Genomic DNA, 25,709 nt, shown 5'->3' on the forward strand with positions numbered 1-25,709 from the left:
ATGCAAAAATTGAAACCAGTGGCCACGTGGCTGCATAAAATCACTCCTAGTGTATGCACAACTGTGACCAGCATGTTGTTAACCAATCTGTGGCTCTCCAGCTGCAAAACTACAACTCCCAGCATGCCCTGACATGTTGCAGCAGCTAAGGAGCCTCAGGTTGGGGGATTACATTGGTAATTATAAGAAATGTAGGGCAAGTAGGGAAATAAGAGCAGCCTGGTGCTGTAGGTTCTCATTAGAGTCATTAGAGCCAGTTATGCGGGTACAGGTGCCCATTACCGCCGTTATACTTTACGGTTATGAGGAACGAGTCATAGAGGAGAACTATAAATATTCATGAGCCGCGTGAGCGTTATTTACACCGCCCACAAAGGGGGCGTGGTCTGTTTAATAAACTTGCCGACGGAGGGGGCGTGTCTTACTGAAATGTCACTTTTCTCCGTCTCTCACAGCAACGGCCAATAGGAAGCGGGCACAAGTCGAAAAAGGGGCGGGCCGCTCGTAAGTCTATGGTAATGAGCCGCAGGAAGGTAAGCAGTATTTCCAAGATGGCGTCTCCATCAGCATCGCAGCCGGAGCCAAGTCTATGCGAGTCCCCGGTGCCAGCGTCAATGTTCTCGCCGGAGCCCGACGCCGAGGATTCGGATTCCAGCCTGGACGGGGAGCCTATGAGGAATGGAGAGTCTGACGTAGATCTGACTAGTAAAGTAAGCGCTGGGGGGGACGGGGATGACAGCAGGGCCCCCGGGGAAGTGTAGGGGCAAGTGGACGTGTCAGTGAGGAGGGGGCGGGGATGGGGGGGCCTGCTTAGCAGCTGTGGCTATATAAACTATATACATCTCTAGACAGGCAGCTCCAGCTGTTGCAAAACTACAACTCCCAGCATGCCCTGACAGCCTTCGGCTGTCAGGGCATGCTGGGAGTTGTAGTTTTGCAACAGCTGGAGAGCCCCCAGTCTAAAGTCTCATCCATCTACTGTTTTACTTAGCACTTTCCACTTTTTTCTCTGTATTTTCACTTTCTCTGTTGCTAGGAAACAATTCACACACTTGTCACTTCTCCTCTTCACCGGTACTTGTGCGTTGCACGACTTTTCTTTATGAATTTCTATGGAAGTGTCACACGGGTGTTGAGCAACGGCGTCTGTGACTTGACAGATGGGCGGCAGTCTTCTTCTAAAACTTTTACAAAAAGTTACTTTAAGGCGGCAAAAAGTTACTTTAAAAAAAGGTACTGAAAAGGGCAAGTATATCGGTCACCTCGTTCGTTAAAAGCTGGGAAGGCGAATAAAATACGGCGATGGTGATAAATATAGGATAATATTCATATGTAGCGTGATATATAAAACACGCTACTTATGGCGCTAATATATATATATGCTACATATATAGCAGCTGGTATGGAGCCCCACAAATAGTGATGAATATGCGATAATACTCATATATATATATATATATATATATATATTACTCATACATAGCCTGTCACTATATATATATATATATATATAATGGCTATGTATGAGTATCATCACATATTCATCACTATTTGTGGGGATATATATATATATATATATATATATATATATATATATATATATATATATATATATATATATATATATATATATATATATATATATATTTTTTTTTTTAGCACTCATACATATACTCATACATAGCCTGTCTCACACACATACATACATAATATATAATATATGTGTATATATATATATATATATAATATATATAGAGAGAGAGAGAGTGAGAAGCTGGTATGGAGCCCCACAAATAGTGATGACAATGGGGCCCTTGTTACCTCCCTCCTCTGTGACATTCATTTTTTATATTATTCCTATGTTGTGACATCACTGCCTTTTATTACTCTTATGCGGTGACATCACATGTGCATTTCACCTTTATATGACCTCATTATACTATGTCTCCTATACTGTGAGGTGCATAGTGACTTAGGTGTAATCCCTACTGTGACATCCCCTTTTATATACTTTATGTGCTATGACATTATCGCACTGTTGTGACATCACAGTGCAGGGAATATGATACAAAACGATGTCACAGTGTATTGCCGCCTTGTGTGTATTGATGATGGGGGGGGGGGGGGGGGGGGGGGGTGATGTAGTGTACATAGTGATATCACAGTAAAGTAAGTCACCCAGTGACATCGGAGTACATAGTTGTTGCAGTAGAGATGTCACAGTACAAGAATAAGAGACGTCACTTTATAGGGATATTACAGGAGTGACAATACATAGTGATGTCACAGTAAATGAGTGACCTCACTGTATAGGGATATTTCAGGAGTGGAATGATAGTACATAGTGATGTCACAGTATAATACGGCACCCAGTGACTTTATGATAGTGAGGTCAGTACAGTACAAGAATAAAGTAGTGACCTCGCTGTATAGGGATAACATGCACAAGGATATTACCAAGGACATTCACAAGGATATTAGTGGGGTGATGCCCAGTACATAGTGATATCCCAGTATAAGGCACCCAGGGACCTCACAATAGATGGAAATTACAATATTAGAATAGTGATGTAGCAGTACAGGTATATAGGGATGCACGGTGATGGCACTAATTCAGTATTACGATAGTCCTATGTTCCTGTATTGTGAGTGACCAGTGACATCACTATGTGCGCTATCCCACTATTATAATATCACCATGTTATTTCAGAGCAGTGATGTCACTGTGTGTTGTCGTCTTGTAATGTGACCTCACTGTGCCTTATAACACTGTTATGAAGGCCAAAATGAGCGCCATCTTTTCTGGCCTAAGAGCCCTATTCCACGGGACGATTATCTTTTGGATAACCGTTAAATTGTTTGGAATGAAACGATAATCGTTCAGTTGAATAGCAGTTAATGATTAAACGGTGAACGAGAAATCGTTGATAGCTCAATAAGACCTGGACCTATTTTTATCGTTGCCTGTTAGCAAATTGTTTGCATGGAATAAGACTTTGTTTGCAGTAGCGACAAACGCAATAGCGACTACAAGACGACCGCAAGAACGATCATAAGTAACTATCATCGTTCCGTGTAAATGGGTGAACGATTTCAGATCGTTCGCAATAGTTGTTTGAGGTCGTTTATCGTTAACGATTATGCGAACGATGATCGTCCCGTGGAATAGGGCCCTAAGGCTACATTCACACTTTATTGCAGATTACAGATCCACAATTACATTCCAATGTAAGGTCCCATTGTTTTCAATAGGGCTATTTGCTCTCTCATCCGCAATCCGCAAAATACATCTACGGCCAACTTACTGACTAGTGGTGCCTGTATTTACTGCACGGATTGTCCCATAGAAGTCTATAGGATTGTCTGCAAATCTGTATAAAAAATGGACCCATTCCCACTTATTTAACTATTACCTTCCCCTTCTTTTCTTATGCGCACAAAATTGCGGATGATTGCGGACATCATATACTGGTCCTGAACATGTGACCATAGTCCTGACTCTGATCGTGTATTTTTATGGTATTATTATGGGCCCCTCGGTTACTTGTCAGTATAGTTTTCTATTGTCCGCAGGTCCTGTTGTTGGGAGCTGTAACACTTTGCTCTATAGGCCACATAATGTGAGCGATCAGTCACAATGAGGCGGCTCTCCGCTGTGTCATGTCGCCTTTCATGTCCTCCTATGAATGGGCTGCGGCAGACACAGGACTCTCCTGAGCGCTGCACATTCCCATTATACGGCTCTGCCGTCCTCTATTATAAATGATGCACGAGGCTTTACGTGCTGCAGCCTGACCTCTGGACGTGATGGGCGATCGGCTGTCATTATAGAGAGCTCAGCTGATGAAATGTGGAGGCAACAGGATGATAGCTACAGGCAGGAATGTGATCACGTCTCCACCCACGCCTCCGTGTCCAAACAAACCCCGACGTCACAAATAACCCAAGAGGATGAAACTTCTCTGCATGGACTATAAATAGTCGTCTGCTGATTACTTGTATTATTATGTATCAGATATTGTGCTATTATGTGCTCGCTCTATAGAAGGTTGCTTCTATATACTTGTGTTATTAGTTTTCGAAACAATGTGATTGTATAGTCAGCGTGCAGCCATGGTTTGTAACCATATCCATGGACTGTTCGAGATTGTAGCTGACACCCATGTTTGCTTTAGACAATTCATATCTATTAGAAGGGACCCTGGACAACAAGCAGAGTCCCTAGTGATCAGCTGTGATCTATGGGGGTTTCCTTACGGCACCGCCACAGGGGAAATGAAGCATTACATGATTGATGGGACGTGTCCTCCATAGAGAGACCCACTTAGTGATCGTTCTCGACTTTGGGCAAGAGACCAAGAGGGGTATTTCAGTGTCAGATGACAGGGAGGAGGTCTCACCACAAAGACCACCATAGGTTTCAACAATGGGGTCCCGAGTCTTGTTTCGGAGCCGAGAATAGAAATTTTAAAACTGCGAACACGGCACTGGCACCCACCTGAACATATGTCTTCGGGGTCATTCGTTTCACCAGTCTGGCACTGCCAAGATGGCAACTATGACTGTGTGTGAACAGAGCCGTATCGATGCTTTCCTAGTATGCAGGGGAGGTCAGTTGTCCCCCACCCCCAGCGAGGATTTTTTTTTTTTTTTTTTTTTTTTTTTTTAGGGAACCCTTTTATTGTGGAGTATGGCTGACGCTATTTGCACATTATTGTAGTGAGAATTTCCTCTTCTGCTTCTTCCTATTTTTGGGACATTGGAGAGGACAACTGTGTTGACTTAGAAACTCTGGAAAAGGTTATTGACCTCAATGTGGAGCAGATGTCCAGAACACAAAAAAATACGGGAGCGTTTACTTCCTCCTTCTAATGAATGGATCTCACTATTGTAACTGCACACTCGGCCAGCAGGTGTATTCACAACCAGGAATACGTCACTGCCATCTCCATAGACAATCAGTAGTAGCAGAACGTGTTGTGCTGGAGAGCTTGGGGATTTTCGGCATAGCAGAGTGACGTGACAACAGGACTCTTAAATAGTTATTTAAAACAACTTTTTTACATGATTCCTAACGTACTGTATTTGTAAGTCACTTTATTTACCAAAAATAACAATTTACCCCAGAAAAAACTAGTCTAGCTTTCTCACTTCTCTGCAATCAGATGTCCACTCCCTGTTGTCAGGGAGTTCTGTCTCTAGCATCTGACAGACCAAGACAGAAGACAGGATGTGGGGGTGAGGCTTAACGGGTTTTTATGTCTCCCCCTAGTATGACAAGTATAAGATTTGGGGGGTGGTACAGCCTCCATTACACCCCCTCCCAGCTCCTTTGGTATGAATGGAGCTGTGGGTCGGTGCGTGACCCGCAGCTCCATTCATTCTCGAAGGAGCCAATTGCCGACTACAGTTTCCATCATGCCTGGACAGCGGAAGCTTTAGCTGTCCAGGCATGATGGGAATTGTAGTTTAGCAACAGCTGGAGGGCCTAAAGTTCTCCATCCCTGACACAGTGCATAGATTTGCATTGTCTGTGTGTTGGATCTGTTCCTGGCTTACAAATACTGATACAGGATTGTGAATAATGCAGCGGATGGGTTTGTCGCAGTTTCGGCACATGCGCTGAAGGCTCGATCACATTACAATGTACGGGATGGATTTTTGGACAAAGAAATTTCTGCGACAAATCTGCCAAGTGCTGTTAAAGTGGTTGGGAAGGAGACTGCCGGTGTGTTGTGGGCAACTGGATGACTGTTTCCACTACAGCGAGTGAAATCTCATAGCAATGACACCGTGGGAAGCTGTATTCGGCCAGAAGCAGGTGCCACGTCTGTCAGAGGCCTCGGCAAATACCCAGTGTTTATTCTCCATCTGTAAGTTTATCCTAAAGCACAGCGAGCAGGAGGTGGGGAGAGGGGAGTGCCGCTCTGGCTGGTTGCTTCTTATAGAGAGTTCTAAGCTTCAGACCCTGCAAGAAGGATGATTAAAGGGGTTATCCCCTCTTGTCTCCAGATTGGGTGGGGTTTCAAACTCGTTCCATTGAAGTAAATGGAGTTTAATTGCAAACCACACCTGAACTGGAGAGGAGAGGGGGGGAAAAATGGCCATGTTTTTGTAGCGCTGGATAACCCCTTTAATATATGGAGGTAAAATACAGTACAGCGCATGTGTCGTCTCTGCAAATCTTATCCATAATTCTGCATCGAAATTGACTTGTGCTGTGGGTTCTTAAAGGGGTTATCCAGGGTTTGATAAAACAGCGCCACCCCTGTCCTCAGGTTGTGTGTGGTATTACAATCCAGCTCCATTCACGTTAGTTGAACTAAGCTCCAAACCCCACATCCAACCTGAAAACAAGAGTGGTGCTGATTATGGAAAAAAGTGACTGTCTAAAGCCGGTACTTTCGACCCCCGCCCATCTTTGGCTTCCGGGGCATGTTGGGAGTTGCAGTTTTGCAACAGTTGGAGGGCCGAGGGTTTCCCCTTTCCTGGTCTAGAGGCTGAGATACGCTACTAATGGTCAGATACAAGTCTCTAAGATTGTAAAAAAAAAAAAATTTGTGAAGTGCCTGTTTAAAGATGGCCGCTGTAGAGCCAAAACTTCTCCCCTTCAGGGCTGAGGTAAATGACCTTTCAGGTTCCTTCTGTGCTTCTAACTTTGCTGTTTCCACCACAGAATTGCTTTGTAGTTTCTGCTGTGATGGTGGTGACTTAGTGCCGTGTGTGTGTGTGATAAAGAGGTTGTCACCCTGCCCATCCCAAGTGTCTGCTAACTTTAATGACTTGTTTGTAACCTTAAAAGACAATTCAGATTATCTGGATTTTCGGTTTTAACTCTTTCCTGGTTGGATTTTGTGTTCAAAGCTTTCTTCAGGCTTTTATGAGCGCGCACAGTAACTTAAAAGGGTACCTGTGGCAGTGCCGCTGAATCTCGGATTACTATGGCTATGTCCTACACCCACCAAGTTCTTTGCCCAAGCCCTATTTATTAAAATAGTGGGATATATCCTAGGTAACCCAATTTATTGCTCGCCCATAGGGAGCTAGCTGCATTATGATTGGCACCCTTTAAAATAAATTTAGCAAGAAGCCGTAATTGACTTTAATATATCTAATCAGAGAAAAATACCTCTTGCCTTCTCAGCCCTCTCACCTCTCTTCTACACTGATCATTCCTCCCTCAAGACCAGATGATAAGATTATAAGGGTTCAGTTTACAGCTGCCCATAGAAGTGTGTGGAGAGGGGAGGGGAAGTGGCTGCGGAGTGACAGAAGCAGACAGTAGACATGACTGAAGTGTGTAAAATCAGATCTTGCCCCAGGGCTGGATTCACAGCTTACACAGCTGTATAATGTCCTCTATGCTGCTGCCGCTCCTAAGGATGTGCTGTAGAGATATGTCAGCAGGATCCCCCTCTTTTGTGTAATTGCTTTTGTGTAATAGGGCCCTATTACGTGTGTGTGATAGTTCACTCTTCATAACTCACTGTCCCTTATTTTTTCAGCATGTATTGGTGAGTCCCAGTGCGGAGCAGTATGACAGTCTACTACATCAGCTACGAGACCGAATGGATGAGGGAAGGGGGGAGACAATATATGTCATCGGACAAGGTTCTGGTAGGTTTCTATAGGTTTTCAGCATAGTAGTAGAAAATCTGTATGGGATAGAGTCATGCACATACACTCTTCCCCTTGATCTTTCCCTTTTATAGCTTCCTAGAAGCTTATACAGACCTGTATTGGCACCTTTTCCCTTTGTGTAACACAATGCCGATGTGGTTTTACATGTGACCCTCATGGTTTGTTTCACCTAATCCTGAGGCCATGACTCCTAATCTCTGCCGCCATATGGGGCTGCTCCTGCTGACCGTGTCTTGTTCACCGCTTGTGTTGGGAGGTGATAAAGCCTGGAGTCCTTTCTCTCTACGGCATCCCATTACCAGACACTTAGGATGGTATTACACGGGCCGAGCAAGGCCCGATAATACCTGTAAACGAGCGCCGATCTGCTAGATCGCTGCTCGTTTACTGGCTTTATTACACCGCCCGATAATCGTTTGACAAGAGCTGCAAGGACATCGTTACCGATGTCCTTGCAGCCCTTGCTAAACTGGCATACATTACCCATCCACGTTCCAGGGCTGCTCCTGCCGTCCGCTTCTCCCGGGGTCCCGTGTGCGCTCTAGCTTCACAGTGGCCTGTCAGCTGATAGGCCGCTCAGCCAATCACAGGCCGGGACCGCTGCGGCCTGTGATTGGCTGAGCGGCTTATCTGCTGACAGGCCACTGTGAAGCTAGAGCGCGCGCGGGACACCGGGAGAAGCGGACGGCAGGAGCAGCCCTGGAACGTGGATGGGTAATGTATATCGTTAGTCGCCGGCCACGCACTGCTATTACACGTAGCGGTGCGTGGTCGGCGCCCGACAAAAATATGGTGTAAGCTATATTAACGATCAGCCGATGATCGTTGTCATCAGCTGATCGTTGCATTTATTACATGGAGCGATAATCGGCCGAATCGGGCCAATTCGGACCATTATCGTTCCGTGTAATAGTACCCTTACACTCCTGATTATCTATTATTTGAGAGACCAAGGGCCCTATTCCACCGGACGATTATCGTTCAGATTATCGTTAAATCGTTCGAATCTAAACGATAATCGTTCGGTTGAAATGCAGTTAACGATTAACGACCGAACGAGAAATCGTTGATCGCTATATAAGACCTGGACCTATTTATATCGTTGCTCGTTCGCAAAACGTTCGCAAATCGTTCGCATTGAATAAGAAATCGTTTGGTTGTTCGCAATAGATGCGAACTCATTAGCGAATAAATAGCGACGAAAAACGATCGCAATTACGATCGTAAGTAACGATTATCGTTCCATGAAAATGAGTGAACATTTTCAGGTCTTTCGCAATAGCGGTCGTTTGAGATCGATAATCGTTACCGATTATGCAAACGATAATCGTCCGGTGGAATAGGGCCCCAAGGTGTCCTTCTGATCTGTGCCGTCCATGTGGGCTTCACTGATCTGTTATAACACATATTACAGTACATCTCATACCATTGATATTGAAGATCAGAACATTTCAGAGCTGAGCATTGCCTATTCTTCTATAAACGTTATTTATCTTCCTCATTTTCTACATACTTACATGTTATCTGACCATAACCAGCTGACAGCTTCAGCATCTGATTCTCCCCAGCCCACCTAAAATGGCCTTACCAACTAGTTTCAGAAAGTTATATAAATTGTAAATTACTTCTATTTAAAAATCTCAAGTCTTCCAGTACTTATCAGCTGCTGTTTGTCCTGCAGGAAGTGATGTATTCTTTTCTGTCTGACACAGCGCTCTCTGCTGCCACCTCTGTCTATGTCAGGAACTGTTCAGAGCAGGAGAGGTTTTCTATGGGGTTTTTTGCTACTGATCTGTTCCTAACACAGACTAGAGGTGGCAGCAGAGAGCACTGTGTCAGACTGAAAGGAATACATCACTTCCAGCAGGGCATACAGCAGCTAAGTACTGGAAGACTTTTTTTTTTTTTTTTTTTATATAATGAAAGTAAATTGCAAATCTATATAACTTTCTGTCACCAGTTGATTTGAAAGAAAACAAATGCTGGAGTTCCTCTTTTAACACTTGTTGCTCTTAACACATGGTTAGTATTACATTTTAATAGTCGTACAGCCTGAGAACCAATTTGTATAATTTCTTCACCACATGACTCCAGCTCGGTCAGTAGTGGTCTGGGGGTAGAAGAGGAATATCATGCAGATCTGTTTCCTCCAGCAGTCTGAGCACTATGCAGGCTGGGTAATGCTGTCTATTAGGCCAGGAAACTGCATTAGGATAGAAGTGCTGCATGTGGGAGAAAAAAGTATAAAAGAAAAAAAATAATTGGCAATTGGCAACAATCTTCACTGAGGACAGATTTTATAAGGTCGGAGTTAGAGGAAAATCCTTAAAGGATACTTCAAGACTGCTCATGCTGTTAAGGCAAGAAGACACATGGTACCTTTCATATATCTGTTTGTGCTTCTAGAATGTACTTTGGCACTTGCTTGAAAACAGCTCTTTGACATTTGTTGTCACAGGAGAATAGAAGCACAGACAGATATATGAAAGGGTCATTGTGTCCCCATGACCTAACAGCCATGTAACAGTGTCAGCAGTTGGGAACCTGAATTACAGCTGACGGATAATAATTCTTTTTTTATTTATATAGCGCCAACAGATACCACAGCACTTTACAATTCTGGGGGTACATACATAGACATAAATCAGACATTACAGAGATCTACATATAATTATCCATACATGAGGAGTAAGAACCCTGCTTGCATGCATGAGCTTACAGACTATTAACTAACTGATTGACTTTTGAGTTTGTTTCACATTGTAAAGAATCTTGGGTGAAGAATTATACATCTGATCACTTTGCACAATCACTAGTGACTTGGGGAGTAAACCATTGCTAGTAAATGCCCATCTTGCCCTTTGTTTAGATGGGACAGAGTATGGACTCAATGAAGAAGACATGGAAGCATCTGTTGCCACAGTCACCAGCATGGCAGAGCAAATCGGTGCCGACATGATCCTCCTGCGGGAGCACCAGGAAGCTGGAGGCAAGGTCCGCGACTATCTGGTGCGCAAATGTGTGGGCGATAATGACTTCTTAGAAGTACGGTAAGACATCTATATGGGGTTAGCCTCTCTGCTTTGCTAATTTTATGTCAGGTCAGTGCATGAAACAGCAATACTGCACCATATATGTCCACAATACAACTTCTCACTAGAGGACTTCCACCATGTCTCTCTCTTTCCAACGTATTTGTAAAAAATAGTGAGAGAAAAACTGGGGCTAACTACACCTGTACCTGTGTACCTCTGGACCGTAGTCCTCTGTGTGGCTGGATCCCCACCGAAAAAAATCCACAAACTCTGGCCAAAGTCCATGCAAGAACATTTTATTCCAAGGTACTGGTACAAATTAGCTTGCAGGCTGTTACATTTACCCAAGCGTTCACCTGGTGTTCTGCGGACGTTTCGGAGGATAGGCTCCTCCTTCATGCCCATGAAGGTACAGGTGTAGTTAACACCAGTTTTTTTTTTTTTTCCTCTCACTATTTTTTATAAATGTGTTCCTTTTTATAAGGTGTCATGGCCAATACACCATGAAGGTATGACAAACAGGAATGAATGAGAGTCATAGAAACATAGAAGATTGTCGGCAGAAAAAGACCACTGGGTCCATCTAGTCTGCCCTTTTAGTATTTTCTTTCTTATTATCTTAGGATAGATATATGTTTATCCCAGGCGTGTTTAAATTCTGTTATTGTAGATTTACCAACCACCTCTGCTGGAAGTTTGTTCCAGGTATCTACTACTCTTTCAGTAAAATAATATTTTCTCACATTGCTTCTGATCTTTCCCCCAACTAACCTCTCACTGTGTCCCATTCAAGTAGGGAAAATTCTGTAATGGAGGTGGAGTATGATTTCCTCCAGTTACACTGGACATCTGATGTATGTCATGGAGAGTTATAAGAAATGCTCATGAGCAGTAAAGTATAGTAGGACACGGCTTCTAAAGTGCTTTATAGATCTCATAGCGGTTTCTCCAGGCCTACTAGGAAAAAATAGTCTATCCACAGTCTTCAGTATGTTGTAGAGAAGCTGATAGGAAGGCTTTACAAGCACTATATTCGCTTCATAGACAGCAATATGGAGTTCTGTTTGGACCCATGAAGCAAAAAAAAACCCATCATATGATATATCTGAGGAGTTCTGCTCATTTTGGCTTTATGTGATACTTAGGCTATATTGTGTTTAGACATGAATATATTGTGGCTACACATGCTGTGAACAAGAGCTTGAAATGCGTTTTGCATATAACACATGTGAATTATGACCTGTCAAGATATGATGCGCTGCTTTCAAAGACTCTGCAGTAAAAACGTGTTTTATGGGACCACGGTTCTGGGGCCTTTTTCTATTGACACAAAGTATACTTGGCACAAGGTCACAGAGAGCCAACGATAGCTGCGAGCGAGCCAGTAAAACCTTTTATCACAGTTGTTGTGTGAAATGTGTTCCCGGATCATCACACCACCTCACCACGAGGGCTCCACATCCAAACCTGACTCATCCGATCCCAAGCAGCCTGGCTTAGTCGCTAAGGCTCTGTTTACACGGAGCAAAACAGGCGGAATTCTCTGCCGCAGAATCCCGCCAGCCTCCTGTCACAATGACAGTCCATTCTTCAGTGCGGAGAGACACAGAGAGAGGAGGCGCACTAGCCTCCCATATACTGTCACTATGACAGGAGGCTGGCGGGATTCTCCGCCGTGAAATTCCGCCTGTTTTTCTCCGTGTGAACGGAGCCTTAGGCCGGGTTCACACTGAGGAATTCTCGAGGAATTGTAGAGGAAAGTTTTCTGCTTGAAATTCCTCGCCTATTCAGCTCCAGCAGAAGCAAGCGGAATTTAAGTCCCCATTGACTTCTATAGGATTCTTCTAGCAGAATCCGTGCAAAGAATTGATATGTCAATTCTTTAGCCCTGTTCACACTGAGCAAACACGGCGGAATTTCACGGAGGAGCCCTCCGTCGCGAAATCCTGCTGTGAGTGAAAGAGAATTCCGCCATGTTTGCTTAGTGTGAACGGGGCCTTAGGGCGGTAAGCAGATCTGCGGCAGACAATTCTGCTCTGAAATTCTGCAGTGTGAACAACAAAGTGGAAATCCAATTGAACACAATGGGACATTGTTCTGTTTATATTTTACGGGAGGAATTTCAAGCAGAAATAATAGTGGATTCCTCACCTTTTTCCTCAGTGCGCACATACCCTAAAGCTGATATGGCTCTGGGCCATAGCAGGTTTCTAGTTTACACCAGTGCAAAAGGGGTCCCTTCAATTTCAGGACGTGCATGTCATCTCTGGAGTCTAATCCACTATAACTTTACTGTTTTCATTGCAAATGGTGTTTAACTGTACTTAGTGGTGAGGCTCTACTCTTCTGTTCTCCTCTAATAGGGTTGCTGTAGTAGGTAATGTGGATGCTGGGAAGAGCACACTCTTGGGAGTTCTGACACACGGAGAACTGGACAATGGACGCGGCTTTGCCAGGCAGAAGCTTTTCCGGCACAAACATGAGATCGAGTCGGGTCGCACAAGCAGCGTGGGCAACGACATCTTAGGATTTGATAGCCATGGGCATGTTGTCAATAAGCCAGACAGCCATGGTGGAAGTCTGGAGTGGACCAAGATATGCGAAAAGTCTTCAAAGATCATTACGTTCATCGATCTAGCCGGACATGAAAAATACTTGAAGACAACAGTGTTTGGAATGACCGGTCATCTGCCAGACTTCTGTATGCTCATGGTGAGAATATAGTGCCTGCTTTTAAGTAAAAGACAACGATGGCAACAATCAGCTGCGGTCGTTCCGTGTAATAGGAGCCTTTGGCTATCTTCTATGGGCTCCCATAGTCATCCGGGGATGGCTATGATGCACTGCCAGTTCTATTGCTTGAATTACAACAAACTGATACCCACAATTCCTTATTATATATGTGGTTGTGTTAAAGGAGAAGTCAGGTCAAAATTAATTTTTGATATGTTGTTACTTATGAAAGGTTTTACAAATTTCTACTGTACATTAATTATGGGAAATGCACATATAGGGCTATTTCCCTTAATTTAGTAGATCAGGAAGTGTTAGAATTCTCTTAGATACAGTGACGTCACAACGAAAGGTGTAATTCCTATGGAGTGTCCAGCAGGGGGCGCTCTATATGTAGAAGTCTATGGGGCTTTATTGTTTCTATAGATGTCTATGTAAAGTAATGTAGTGTACAGTATGCTTTATTGAATGAATACATCTATGGAATACTTTGGGGAGCAAGTGTCCTTGCTCCCCAAAGTATTGCATAAATGTATTCATTCAGTACATTAGGATATCACAGTAAGCCCGCCGATCCGCCGCCCACCGATCCGGACTATATACACTGAACTACTGCTCCCATCATGTGCTCATAGGATGAGCAGGTGATGGGAGCTGTAGCTGGGTTATGGCTATGACTTGCTTGCCGCCGCTGATGCCACTGCTTATGCCGCCGGGGGGGAGCCGCTCAGTACACAGGAGCGCTCCCCCCCTCCTCCTCCTTCCGGGATCCTGGGAACCTCCCCCCTATCCCAGGGCTGACTCCCCGCCTGGCTGCCGCTCTCCCCCCACACATACCGGCTCCCGATGCATCCTGGTGTCCGCACTGATGCATCGGGAGGCGGTATGTGTGGGGGGAGAGCGGATCCCAGGCGGGGATCGGCGGACTTACTGTGATGTACTGAATGAATACATTAATGCAATACTTTGGGGAGCAAGGACACTTGCTCCCCAAAGTATTCCATAGACGTATACATTCAATAAAGCACTGTACACTACACTACATTACATTACATAGACATCCATAGAAACAATAAAGTCCCATAGACTTCTACATATAGAGCGCCCCCTGCTGGACACTCCTTAGGAATGACACCTTTCGTTGTGACGTCACTGTATCTGAGAGAATTCTAACACTTCCTGATCTACTAAATTAAGGGAAATAGCCCTATATGTGCATTTCCCATAACTAATGTACAGTAGAAATTTGTATAACTTTTCATAAGTAACAACATATCAAAAATTTATTTTGGCCGGACTTCTCCTTTAACAAAAAAAAATAAATAAATAAATCACCATTTTATGGGATGTACAAGTGTCAAGGAGGCGTAGGACACTTGTACAGCTTATAAAACTATTGGTTTGCTGTAATTTATGGAAAAGTGACGGCAGTCTACCACTGCCATTGGGGGTGACTGATTCACTTTGATGTATAAAGTGGTGACTCTCTTTAAAGAGGGGATCTCCTCTAGTAAGACATGTTATCCATATCATTTTAACGTGTGCTGCAATGTAAGTAATTGACCTGTAATATAGCAATATGTCTTTTCTTCCTTAGGTGGGCAGTAATGCTGGTATAGTGGGTATGACAAAGGAGCACCTGGGTTTGGCGCTGGCTTTGAACGTCCCAGTCTTTGTGGTGGTAACAAAGATTGACATGTGTCCAGCAAACATATTGCAAGGTGATAAGTAGTAAAGTTTTCTGCATTCTACATGAATTTGCGGTTTACAAAACTTAAAATTTTTCAGTGTTAAAGGGGATTTTGTGTGACTTTGATGTTGATGATCACATCTCACACCTGCAGAGGTGAACGCACGCTGAATTTCCATGCTGCGGGCACAACCCTCGCAGGCGGCAGATGTCCTGCATGTCAAAGGGAGGAAGGGGAAAACGCCAAGGAGACATGTCAGCTTGCTGCATTTGAACGACTGGCCAAGGTCTCTTTTTGACAATTCATAGTCTAAAAAATTACCAAGCATGTACAGTAACACCACAGGTACCATTTGTCTTTTTGAGACAACAAGCTATATAACAGTCAGCAGCTCTATTCATAGTCGAGAGCTAACAGATTGCCTTTAGATCTCTGGTTATCGACCAGACTTCCCAAAATGTCACTGATCCAGTTGTACTTTTGACTTTTAAATGTTTTCGTGAGCGCAAAAACTTCACTTCTATATGAAACTCATTTAAAAAAAGTTTTGGATTTGACTTTGTAGAAACTCTGAAGCTGCTGCAGAGGCTGCTCAAGTCTCCGGGGTGCAGGAAGATCCCAGTCTTGGTTCAAAACAGAGATGATGTCATTGTCACGGCTTCCAACTTCAGCTCAGAAAGGTACCAGCCTGTATACATGGAGTGATGGAGAGGCTGTATATGCTATCTCATAGGCATGAGTGGTGGAGAGGCTGTCTATGCTATCTCAGTCTACTCCGTATAGTTTGAATTATGCATCCTGCCTGCCACTTCGTTCACACAGAGGGGATCTCGTGATCAGTAGGGGTCCAGCTGTCAGATCCTCGCCACTTTAGTATCCACTATTCTATGGATACAGAATTTTTCTGATAAGAAAATAAAATGTTTCCAAAAAGTAGCAGCGTGGAAATATTGATGCGGTCTTATTAACCTTTTCATTTTCTTTCTTCATAGGATGTGTCCCATCTTTCAGATCTCAAACGTCACAGGGGAGAATCTGGAACTCCTTAAGATGTTTCTTAATCTTCTCTCCCCACGCACCAGCTCCAGGGAGGAAGAACCTGCAGAGTTTCAGATTGATGATACTTACTCCGTACCGGTAAGGTCAAAAAGATGCCTGTACAGTAGTAATAATTGTCTGCTGTTCATGGCTACAGATTTTGTTAGGTTCACACATACTTAAAGGGAACCAATTGCCTCCCTGGGGAAATGTGGCTTTACTCCCAGTACCCCCAACCCTTTTCCGGCCCTGTGCCTGTCAAACTCTGGCTAGGTGGCAATTTCATATTATCAATTTTTGTTTTTTAAATTGTTCCCTGTTTCCGGTAATTGGGCATTTGATTAGAGACACAGCAGCATGTGGTCTTCCGAGCATATCACACTTGATTGGCAGCCTGAGCGCTGGACTTTGCATTAAGTTCTCAGCTGTCACTCAAGCTGCCAATCAAGCGTGAGTATCTGGGAAGAGGGCGGAGGCAGCGTGACTACATGCAGCTGCGGCTCTGCTCAATGCCTAGAGACAGAGCCAAGACGGAAGAATAAAGATCATTATTTTTAGAGAACTGCCGGACACCTCACAGGAAAGCCGTGCCCGGCAGCTGTAAGGTATTGGGACCAAGTCACACTTCCTCAAGGAGTGTGGCACACGTACAGTACCCACCTAGTGCATGCTGTCACTGCATTTTCAGCTTTATAAAACAAAAACGCAAGCAGAGGACAGTATGTATTCTGCAGTTGTTCTCACAGTATGTTTCTTTAGGGTGTAGGCACCGTGGTTTCTGGAACTACGCTAAGGGGTCTTATCAAGCTCAATGATCTGCTGCTTCTGGGACCAGACCCTCTGGGCTGCTTCACATCCATAGCAGTGAAGTCAATACATCGCAAGCGTATGCCTGTTAAGGAAGTACGAGGTGGACAGACGGCATCTTTTGCTTTAAAGAAGGTAAATGTTCTATAATAAAATAAAATAAAATGTTCATGGACCGTACCACACCCTTACCACAACCTTTTGATGTTTTTTTTTATCTTCAGATTAAACGTTCTTCTATCAGGAAGGGAATGGTGATGGTTTCCCCTCGCCTCAATCCTCAGGCATCCTGGGAGTTTGAAGCCGAGATCTTGGTGCTGCATCACCCGACCACAATCAGCCCACGATACCAGGCAATGGGTACTAAGTTTCTTCTTCTAAAGTATAAGATCAGTTAGACCATACTGAATACATTTAAAGGCTATGGATATCATGTTATTGCATGTTATATATTAATGGAAACCTGTCACCCCCCCACCCCCCCGTGTCGGGGTGACAGGCTCCCGACCCCCTGTTAGATCCCCCTATACTTACCTCATCGCGCCGGGTCCCGCTTCCTGAGCCGGTCGGGTGACTGAGATTTCAGCGCCCGAAGCCCGGCGCGTGCGCGCGCTCACAGGAGAGTCCGATGCTCATAGAGAATGAATGGGGAGTCCGATGCTCCGTCATTCTCTATGGGCATCAGACTCTCCTGCGAGCGCCGGGCTTCGGGCGCTGAGATCTCAGTCACTCGACCGGCTCAGGAAGTGGGTGACGGCACGGGGGGTGACCGGTCCTCTTTAAAATATGTAGAATATGAAATATATTGGACCAATTTGTCTTTTTTTTGTCTTTCTTTATAATACAGTGCATGCTGCTGGATGCCAGAGCAAATGCCGTCAGACATGTTGCTGCCCCTTTCTAATTTTATAATCAAAGTTTATTGGATTGTAAAGATATCGGGAGAGGAGAGAGCAACAATAGACAGAGAATTTCACCCAATGGCACAAACACTGGAACTCACCCAGCAGCTTGTATTGTATTGTAAGGCATAGAAGCCGCAGGAAACAAATAGTCCACATTCTCAGTTCACCCTCCTTGGGACTGCGGAGACAGCCAAATGCTATACTTTATCTCCATAAATAGAGACTTGGGTTCCTGATTTCAAGATCCCAGGTGGGCACATGGGGTCAGAGTCTCTGCGATCAGATAGTGATCCACAGGATAAGGTTTTACCGTGCAAGTTGGGGAAGTCTTTCCTTTAAAGGGGTTATTAGCAGGTTAGATGAGTTCTCTTACCTTAATCCTTTGTGCCATTTCTGCGTAGTTTGTTAAATCTTTATGCTAATAGGGAGGTTTGGAGCACCTGGACGTGGACCCCCCCCCCATAATGAATAAAAATGGGGCGGACCAGCATCTGTGCACTGGGGGCGGTAGTCCCACCCCCAGTGCTCCAAACAACTGTATTAGCCTAAGGATATTACTACAAACTACACTGATTCGTCCTGGGGCCAGTTTCTTTTCTGGTAGAGCACTTCATACTGAGGGATATATAAATTCACTAGGGATTTCCATTGCGTCAGGGGACTTCCATGTCGTTACTACCACCTTTCTGGTGCAGAACAATAGTAATATGAAAGGGAAAAAAAAAAGTTTATAGGTGCCGAACCCAGCAGTATCCATGACATGAGTAAAAAAACTTGGGGATCACAGGTAGCAAAGATGACCAGAAAGGTAGTACCCTAGGGCATGAGAAGACTAAATGCAGAAAAGTACCAGTATCTTAAGAAGGGATGGGGTAAAATAGACTCTATGGAGAAAGCGAAACTAAATAAGAAGGTCCTGTGTAGGGATGCACTAAAATATCGATACTACTATCGATATTTCGGGCTAAAAAACTGTTCGGTACCAGGATTTCCTGGTATCGATACTTTATGTTAAAGCTGCACTATTAGGCAACTTAACATAAAGTATAACGCAGAGACCACGGCCGGCGGCTAGCTGAGCGCCGGCCGTGTTCTCTATGTGCCTCTCACTGCCCCTGCAGTCTCCTCCTCTGTTCTCATTCCTTCCGCTCCCGGCGGCGCCAATTTTAAATAGCCGGCACTTTGCGATTGCTAGTGCCGGCTATGTAACTGTGTAGATGCCGCTGTCACACTGACAGCGGCACCTGACCCCTCCTAAGCCCGCTCCATATGCAGCAGGGGTCGGCTACTGTGTGTAGCAGACCCCCGCTGAAATGATTTATGCAGAGGAGCCGGAGCTGCACGGAGGTCTCCGCGGCTGGAGAGGGAGAGAGGAGGAAGGAGGAGAAGGCTGGAGAGGGAGAGCGGGAGGTCCGAGAGAGAGGACACATGTGAGGATCCAGCCGGCTGGCAGGTGGGGGAGGTGCAGTGTGCCGAGTGAGCAGTGTATAGCGGAGCCGAGTGAGCAGTGTATAGCGGAGCCGAGTGAGCAGTGTATAGCGGAGCCGAGTGAGCAGTGTATAGCGGAGCCGAGTGAGCAGTGTATAGCGGAGCCGAGTGAGCAGTGTATAGCGGAGCCGAGTGAGCAGTGTATAGCGGAGCCGAGTGAGCAGTGTATAGCGGAGCCGAGTGAGCAGTGTATAGCGGAGCCGAGTGAGCAGTGTATAGCGGAGCCGAGTGAGCAGTGTATAGCGGAGCCGAGTGAGCAGTGTATAGCGGAGCCGAGTGAGCAGTGTATAGCGGAGCCGAGTGAGCAGTGTATAACGGAGCCGAGTGAGCAGTGTATAGCGGAGCCGAGTGAGCAGTGTATAGCGGAGCCGAGTGAGCAGTGTATAGCGGAGTTGTCTGAGTGATCGCTGTACTCTGTACACAGTTATGTAAAAAATGCAAACCTTTACTTTTAACGTAATAAAATTAAAAAAAGCTCCATAAATTGGTATCTCTGTAATAGTGCAGGCCTGAAGAGTATAGAAAACATTTCAGGTTTATTATATTTGCTGTCTAGGGAGTATTATATTTCTATTGTTGTGTTTTTTTAAAATATTTTAGTAAGTATCGAACTGGTATTGAGTATCGAAATAAAAATGTTAGTATCGGTATCGAACTGAAAATTCTGGTATCGTGACATCACTAGTCCTGTGTACTTACAACAGAAGACAGGAAGTAGTTCGGTGAAATCCTTTAAATCACATGCCAAGAGCTTAGGGATATCACTCAGCCATTTAGTATATGGCCTATGAAAGGGATATCACTCATTTAGTATATGGCCTATGAAAGGGCTTGGGACTTAAAGATGGAAAGCACATATGTTTGTTAAAGGCTTGTCCAAGTCTTCAGTACATATCAATGTCTCTAGACTAGAAGTTGAACCCATGACCTGAACTCAGCCTAAACCATTTGCTTAAGCTGAAGGAATGACTAACGTCTGGAAGTAGGTGAAATTGGAGGAATCAGGAAAAATTTGATGGAGATATTTTCGTCCCTTAGAGGTCCAATAAAACATTGCTGGATGATTGGCTAAACCCTCACCTGCCTTGCCTTAGTAAAGAGGTGTCTTGGGTGACCAGCAGGGAGATCTAAGGAGGGTCTTTACTCATGTTAAAGGGATTATCCAGCACTACAAAAACATGGCCACTTTATTTCAGACAGCCACTACTCTTGTCTAAAGCTTGAGCGGGGTTTTACTGCTTAGTTCCATTGAAGTGAATGGAGCTTATTTGCAAACCATACCTGAACAGGAGACATGAGTCGTGCTGTCTCTGAAAGAAAGTGGCCATGTTTTTGTAGCACTGGATAAGCATTATATTTTATACCCTAGAAGATTTAGTCAGTGGCAAGATACATTATAAAACACATTTAATGCTCTGTTTTTAGTACATTGTGGAAGTATTCGCCAGACCGCCACCATCTTGAGCATGAGCCGTGACTGCCTACGTACAGGCGATAAAGCTACAGTTCACTTCAGATTCATCAAGACTCCTGAGTACTTGCATATAGACCAAAGGCTGGTGTTCAGAGAAGGCCGAACCAAAGCTGTGGGCACCATAACTAAGGTACTATATCCTGGGAGAATGACTGACTGAGATTGAATATGTGTATCCATTCTTGTCTAAAAAAAGATATACCTGAAACACAAGCCTAGATATGCCTAAGGCTTGGGTCACATGGTGACTTTGAGAGCAATGAGGATCAGGGAACCAAAAATCGGCATGTTGCTCTGTGTGCATTGTGCTACTAAGGGTCCTATTACACGATCAGAGAAGGAGCAGATCGCCAGCTGATCGTTGTCTTTTAACAATTTTAAAAATCATCGTCAACTGTGCTTTGCTACATGCTTTTAAAGCTGTCTCTAAAGTGACTGGCTGCTCAGCCAATCACTGTCCTTGGCTGTTTCGTCCTGGCCAGTGACTGGCTAAGTAGACTGTCATTTTAGAGACAGCTACGTTGAGCGGGGAAAAGGCAGCAGTACACCGGGAGAGCCTGGACAGGTAAGTATAATTTTATTACATATAATTATTTCTATATAAAGCAAGGCCTGCATGATTCTCAAGCCATGTAAAAGGCTATATAAACGAGCGCCGATCCAGCAGATCAGAACCTGCTTACAACCATCATAGGACTGTGTAATACCACCCTATGTTACTCCATGGGGTAATTTTGTGTCTCACAAGTAGCCACCCAGCAGTCGCAGACTTGTAACAATTCCATTTGAGATGGATTTCTTGCAACGTTTGGGTCGCAGCCACTTTCGTGGATTTGAATCCCCAACCCTATTGAGCTATCTTATTCCCAAAGCAGCACAATCCATGCAGATTGGCAAGGCCAGGATTGATCACGTAGTCCCAAAATTGTCTAATATAGTTTTGTAACTTTCAGTTGTTACAGAGCACAAACAACTTGCCGATGAACTCAAAGCCACAACAAGTAAAGATGCAGTCCACCAAAAAGAACCCACTTGGAAAGAAGGATGAGCTAAGTGCGGGAGCAGCAGTAACGGATGAGGTCCCCCCTACAGCTAATGCTGCAGCGACCTCAGGGACACCCCCACCGCAAGCACAGGTATGGGGAAAAAGTCTGTTCACAGCATATTACAGATGTTTGACTGAGGTTTACCACTATAAAGGATCCTTGGTATACAATAGTAGGCTGGTTTCACACTATGTATATTTGAGGCTGTATTTGTGAGGCTGTATAGCAACCAAAACCAGGAGTGGATTGAAAACACAGAAAGGCTATGTTCACATAATGTTGTAATTGAGTGGATGGCCGTCATTTAATGGCAAATTTTTGCTGTTATTTTAAAACAACGGCTGTTATATTGAAATAATGGCAGTTATTTACCGTTATATGACGGCCATCCACTCAATTTCAACATTGTGTGAACAGAGCCTTTCTGTGTTTTCAATCCACTCCTGGTTTTGGTTGCTATGAGGACCTGACTTGAGGACCAAATACTGCCTGAAGTATACAGTGTGTGAACCCAGCCGTACTCTGCTATGCTATTCTGTAAAGCAAAAGACAAACTGTATACCAGAACAGAGGAGGCCTAAGGATGCTCCATTTGACAACTGTCTGAGTGGAGCACTATGGGTATCGTGATGTAGAAATGTTACATGAAATAAAGAGCCTTAAAGGGGTATTCCATCTTGGCTACTTATCCTTTATCCATGGGATTGGAGATAACATGCTGATCACAGGGATCCCACCGATCCTGAGAACGGGGATGCAATCATTCCTGCAATGAATGGAGTGCACATAGTCTGTACTCCATTGTATGGCACCACCAAATGTGTACCCTTCAAGGGATCAGAAGTCTATATGAATTACATGTAGGTTTTGTACTGGATCTTATCCCATGTGTTGCAGTATGTAAAACTGACTATGGCCTTTGCCTGTAATTCCACACAGATTTTTACGTCCATAGGCATTGTACTATACATTTAGTTTACCAGACTTATTTCTCATTGATTATATAAACTTGTTACATTGGGCTTTTTTTTTTTTTTTTTTTTTTTTTTTTTTAACAGCCGAAGACAGGTGGAGGAGGAAGACGACGTGGTGGACAGAGGCATAAAGTGAAGTCTCAGGGGACTTGTGCCCCAGCAGGGGGTTGTTAAACGTGACTGCTCAGCTCCTGTGTCCTCCCAACAGCTTGACCATGCCCCGATCACAGGTTACTGGAAAGAAGCCGACACTCCCAGCTATCCTGCAGTTCCATATACATCAGCCCAGTGAAGCCCCACTGAATTACTATTGATCGCCGGCTATTCCTGTAGCCATTGACAATAGTTTTAATCGGCTTTGTGTCCTGACTCGCTGTTGACTGGCTTCAGGATGACAAAGAGCACATGAATCTCATGCACAGCCGGATTGTAGCTGTAACTCCTATAAGTTTAATGGGATTTTAAAGAATGGTCTTAATGTATTTTTTTTTTTTTTTTTTTTTAATCCTTGAGAAACAGATAAATTGCCATGGGAGGGAGAAGCCTAAGGTGGCAGCATGGCAAAACCTCACCACTTCTACCAACCACCTGGTTAATAATTTCACTTTCCTTACATTTCCAAGCAAAAGACTTTCAGTAGATAATTTAAGATGAATGTTTGGATCTTAATTTAATTTTACGCCTCTTTTTACTTCACCTCCGTGCTTAGTTCGGTCTGTTCCTGAACTGTGCATTACTCTGTTGTTTTTGTTTCGGTAGCCGTAACATACAGAAGAGCAGAGTTTAAGTTTTTAGCGTCCGTTCGTGGCATGTCGTACCTTGGCAGCTTATGTAACTCCTAGCCTGGAAAAATGGCAGGATCCTGGTACACAAATGACTAAACTGTAAAAAACCAATAGATCTGAAGGCTCAGTCAGTTAAACTATGTTTTTTGTTTTTAATCTGTTGCATTGTTCTAGATGGGAGGCGAGTGTTGTAACCCTGCAGTATTTTTAAGTGTTGTGTTGGCAGAAACCACAACCACGTGTGTGATATAGTAGACTGCAAGATCCTTTCTGATCCATAGCTTGAAGGGAGCACAACACTAGTTAAAAGGTTTGGTGTGCATTGGACAGTCTGTTTGTTAGAGGAAGCCATTGACAAGAAGCGGATTGTAAAGTGTTCGCTGGCTGGGACCCCTTATCCTTACAGTAAGTGTTAGATTTTGCTGCAGCACCTTGCACAAAACTCTTGAAAGCAATGGGATGTGTGTAGTGCAAGACACGTCCACTAGAGAGGTGATCTTTGTAGTTATTTTCTACCCTGGCCAAAAGACAAGCATCCTGAATAGAGAAACCGACCCCTACTAACCCAGAATTTCCTTATGAGTAGTGCTGAGCGAACTCTTCGGGGTCAGCAACATTCTCCGAACTTGAATGCTCACCATTTGGTTCCCCATGGCTGCAGAAGTTGGATGCTGCTTTAGGGAGTTCTGCAAAATACGGATACCACCTGTGGCCGAGTGTTTTGATTGGGAGATCGTTGTCGAGCCCAAACAGTTTGACAGCACTTCTCGTAAGTAGTGTTGAGTGGACCTATCTACTGTCATCACTTTCATGCTGCCTCACCCAAGTCATTGGGTCAGCAATCGTTTCTGTCTGTCCCGACTGCCTTGATTGATAGATCTCTCCTTATACCCAAACAGGAAGAGATTTGCCAATCAAGATTGGTAGGGCTGGGAGAAGATGCCAAAGACCGCCCTAATGCCTAGTGGTTAAGGCAGCGAGAACATGATTGTGTTCCCTTTTAAGAGTAATTTACACATTCGCTAGAGCCTAGTGTGACCTAAACAGTTCTCACTCCGGAATCATAAGGAGAACCCTTCTAACAAATGGAGAATGTCCAAAGCACACAAGCCTTAGTATAAATTTTTTTCACAATTCCTATTTGCAGTGAGGCATTATTTACTGGGTAGTGGAGATTTTGGAAAAAGTCTCAATTTTCAGTAAAGCCACTTGCGTTGTATTAGTCTGTCAATGTGGTCAGCTGGAATATGGAACATCTTTGACAACAACCGAATTTGATGTAAAACTTTTACCGATTTTTAGTTTTCTGTACATGAAACTGCGTCCACATTGCTGTAAGTACAAATACCGCTTCTTGTTTAATTCTTTCTTATTAAAGAGGTTGTAAAGGATTATTAAAAAAAAAAAAGTGTCACACCTGTCCATGGGTTCTCTGGTATTGTAGCTCAACTTCACTAAAGTGAATGGTGCTTAGCTGCAATAGCACATAGTACCTGTGGGCAGGTGTAGCGCTATTTTTGGAAAAAAGCAGCCATGGTTTTTCTCATCTTAAACAACCCATTTGAAAGGGTTATCCAGCAAATGGCCACTTTCTCCCAAAGATAGTCTGACTCTTGCTTCCAGTTTGGTGTGGTTTAAAGTTAGGCTCCATTCACTTCAGTTTGGCTGCAGGTTTTGTAACTCAGTTCCACTGGAGACAAGAGTGGGGCTGTCTCTACGAGAAAGTAGCCATGATTTTTGTAGCGCTGGATAACCCCTTTAAACCCTCTCCTGGCCATATATAACATGGCACTGATGACCTAGAGTCAACCCTTGAAATAATCAGCCAAATATGCTTCTAGATTTTAATACAATCCATCTGTTGTCCATGGTCCACATGTTAAGCTAATTGTAAGGGCCTTTTGTGTTTGAAGCAGCTCATTGTTAAGCGGGGGGAACCGTCTAATAAATTTGTATATAGCTCTGTTTGCACTAGAGTTCTGTCCCTGTGGGTCTCTGTAGCTTGATCCCAAGACTTACGATGTGCTGTGTAAGACCTAGGATCTTATAGTCTTTAGGGAGTAGCTGGTAACATTTATAATCTGGTGTCCAG

General features: G+C 44.1%; 1 protein-coding gene across 1 annotated transcript; it reads left to right on the forward strand.

The window, feature by feature from the left end:
• Window positions 1-312: 312 nt before the first annotated feature.
• On the forward strand, window positions 313-25,191 carry GTPBP1 (GTP binding protein 1). The gene is made up of 12 exons (XM_069967279.1): window positions 313-710; window positions 7,506-7,617; window positions 10,511-10,691; window positions 13,040-13,388; window positions 15,007-15,130; window positions 15,666-15,780; window positions 16,093-16,237; window positions 16,898-17,080; window positions 17,170-17,305; window positions 20,764-20,942; window positions 21,766-21,948; window positions 22,917-25,191. The coding sequence occupies exons 1-12, from the start codon at window positions 513-515 to the stop codon at window positions 23,004-23,006; spliced, it is 1,995 nt and encodes a 664-aa protein (XP_069823380.1). The 5' UTR covers window positions 313-512; the 3' UTR covers window positions 23,007-25,191.
• Window positions 25,192-25,709: the final 518 nt, after the last annotated feature.

Source organism: Dendropsophus ebraccatus, chromosome 4 (genome assembly GCF_027789765.1).
Source record: "Dendropsophus ebraccatus isolate aDenEbr1 chromosome 4, aDenEbr1.pat, whole genome shotgun sequence".
In the NCBI taxonomy this organism is placed as follows: Eukaryota; Metazoa; Chordata; class Amphibia; order Anura; family Hylidae; genus Dendropsophus; species Dendropsophus ebraccatus.

Bases quoted from the DNA above. Each gene is read 5' to 3' on its own strand.
- GTPBP1 (XM_069967279.1), top strand. From the start codon at position 513: ATGGTAATGAGCCGCAGGAAGGTAAGCAGTATTTCCAAGATGGCGTCT. The intron at 10,692-13,039 runs GTAAGACATCTA...CTCCTCTAATAG, and splicing joins AATGACTTCTTAGAAGTACG to GGTTGCTGTAGTAGGTAATG. The intron at 16,238-16,897 runs GTAAGGTCAAAA...ATGTTTCTTTAG, and splicing joins ATGATACTTACTCCGTACCG to GGTGTAGGCACCGTGGTTTC.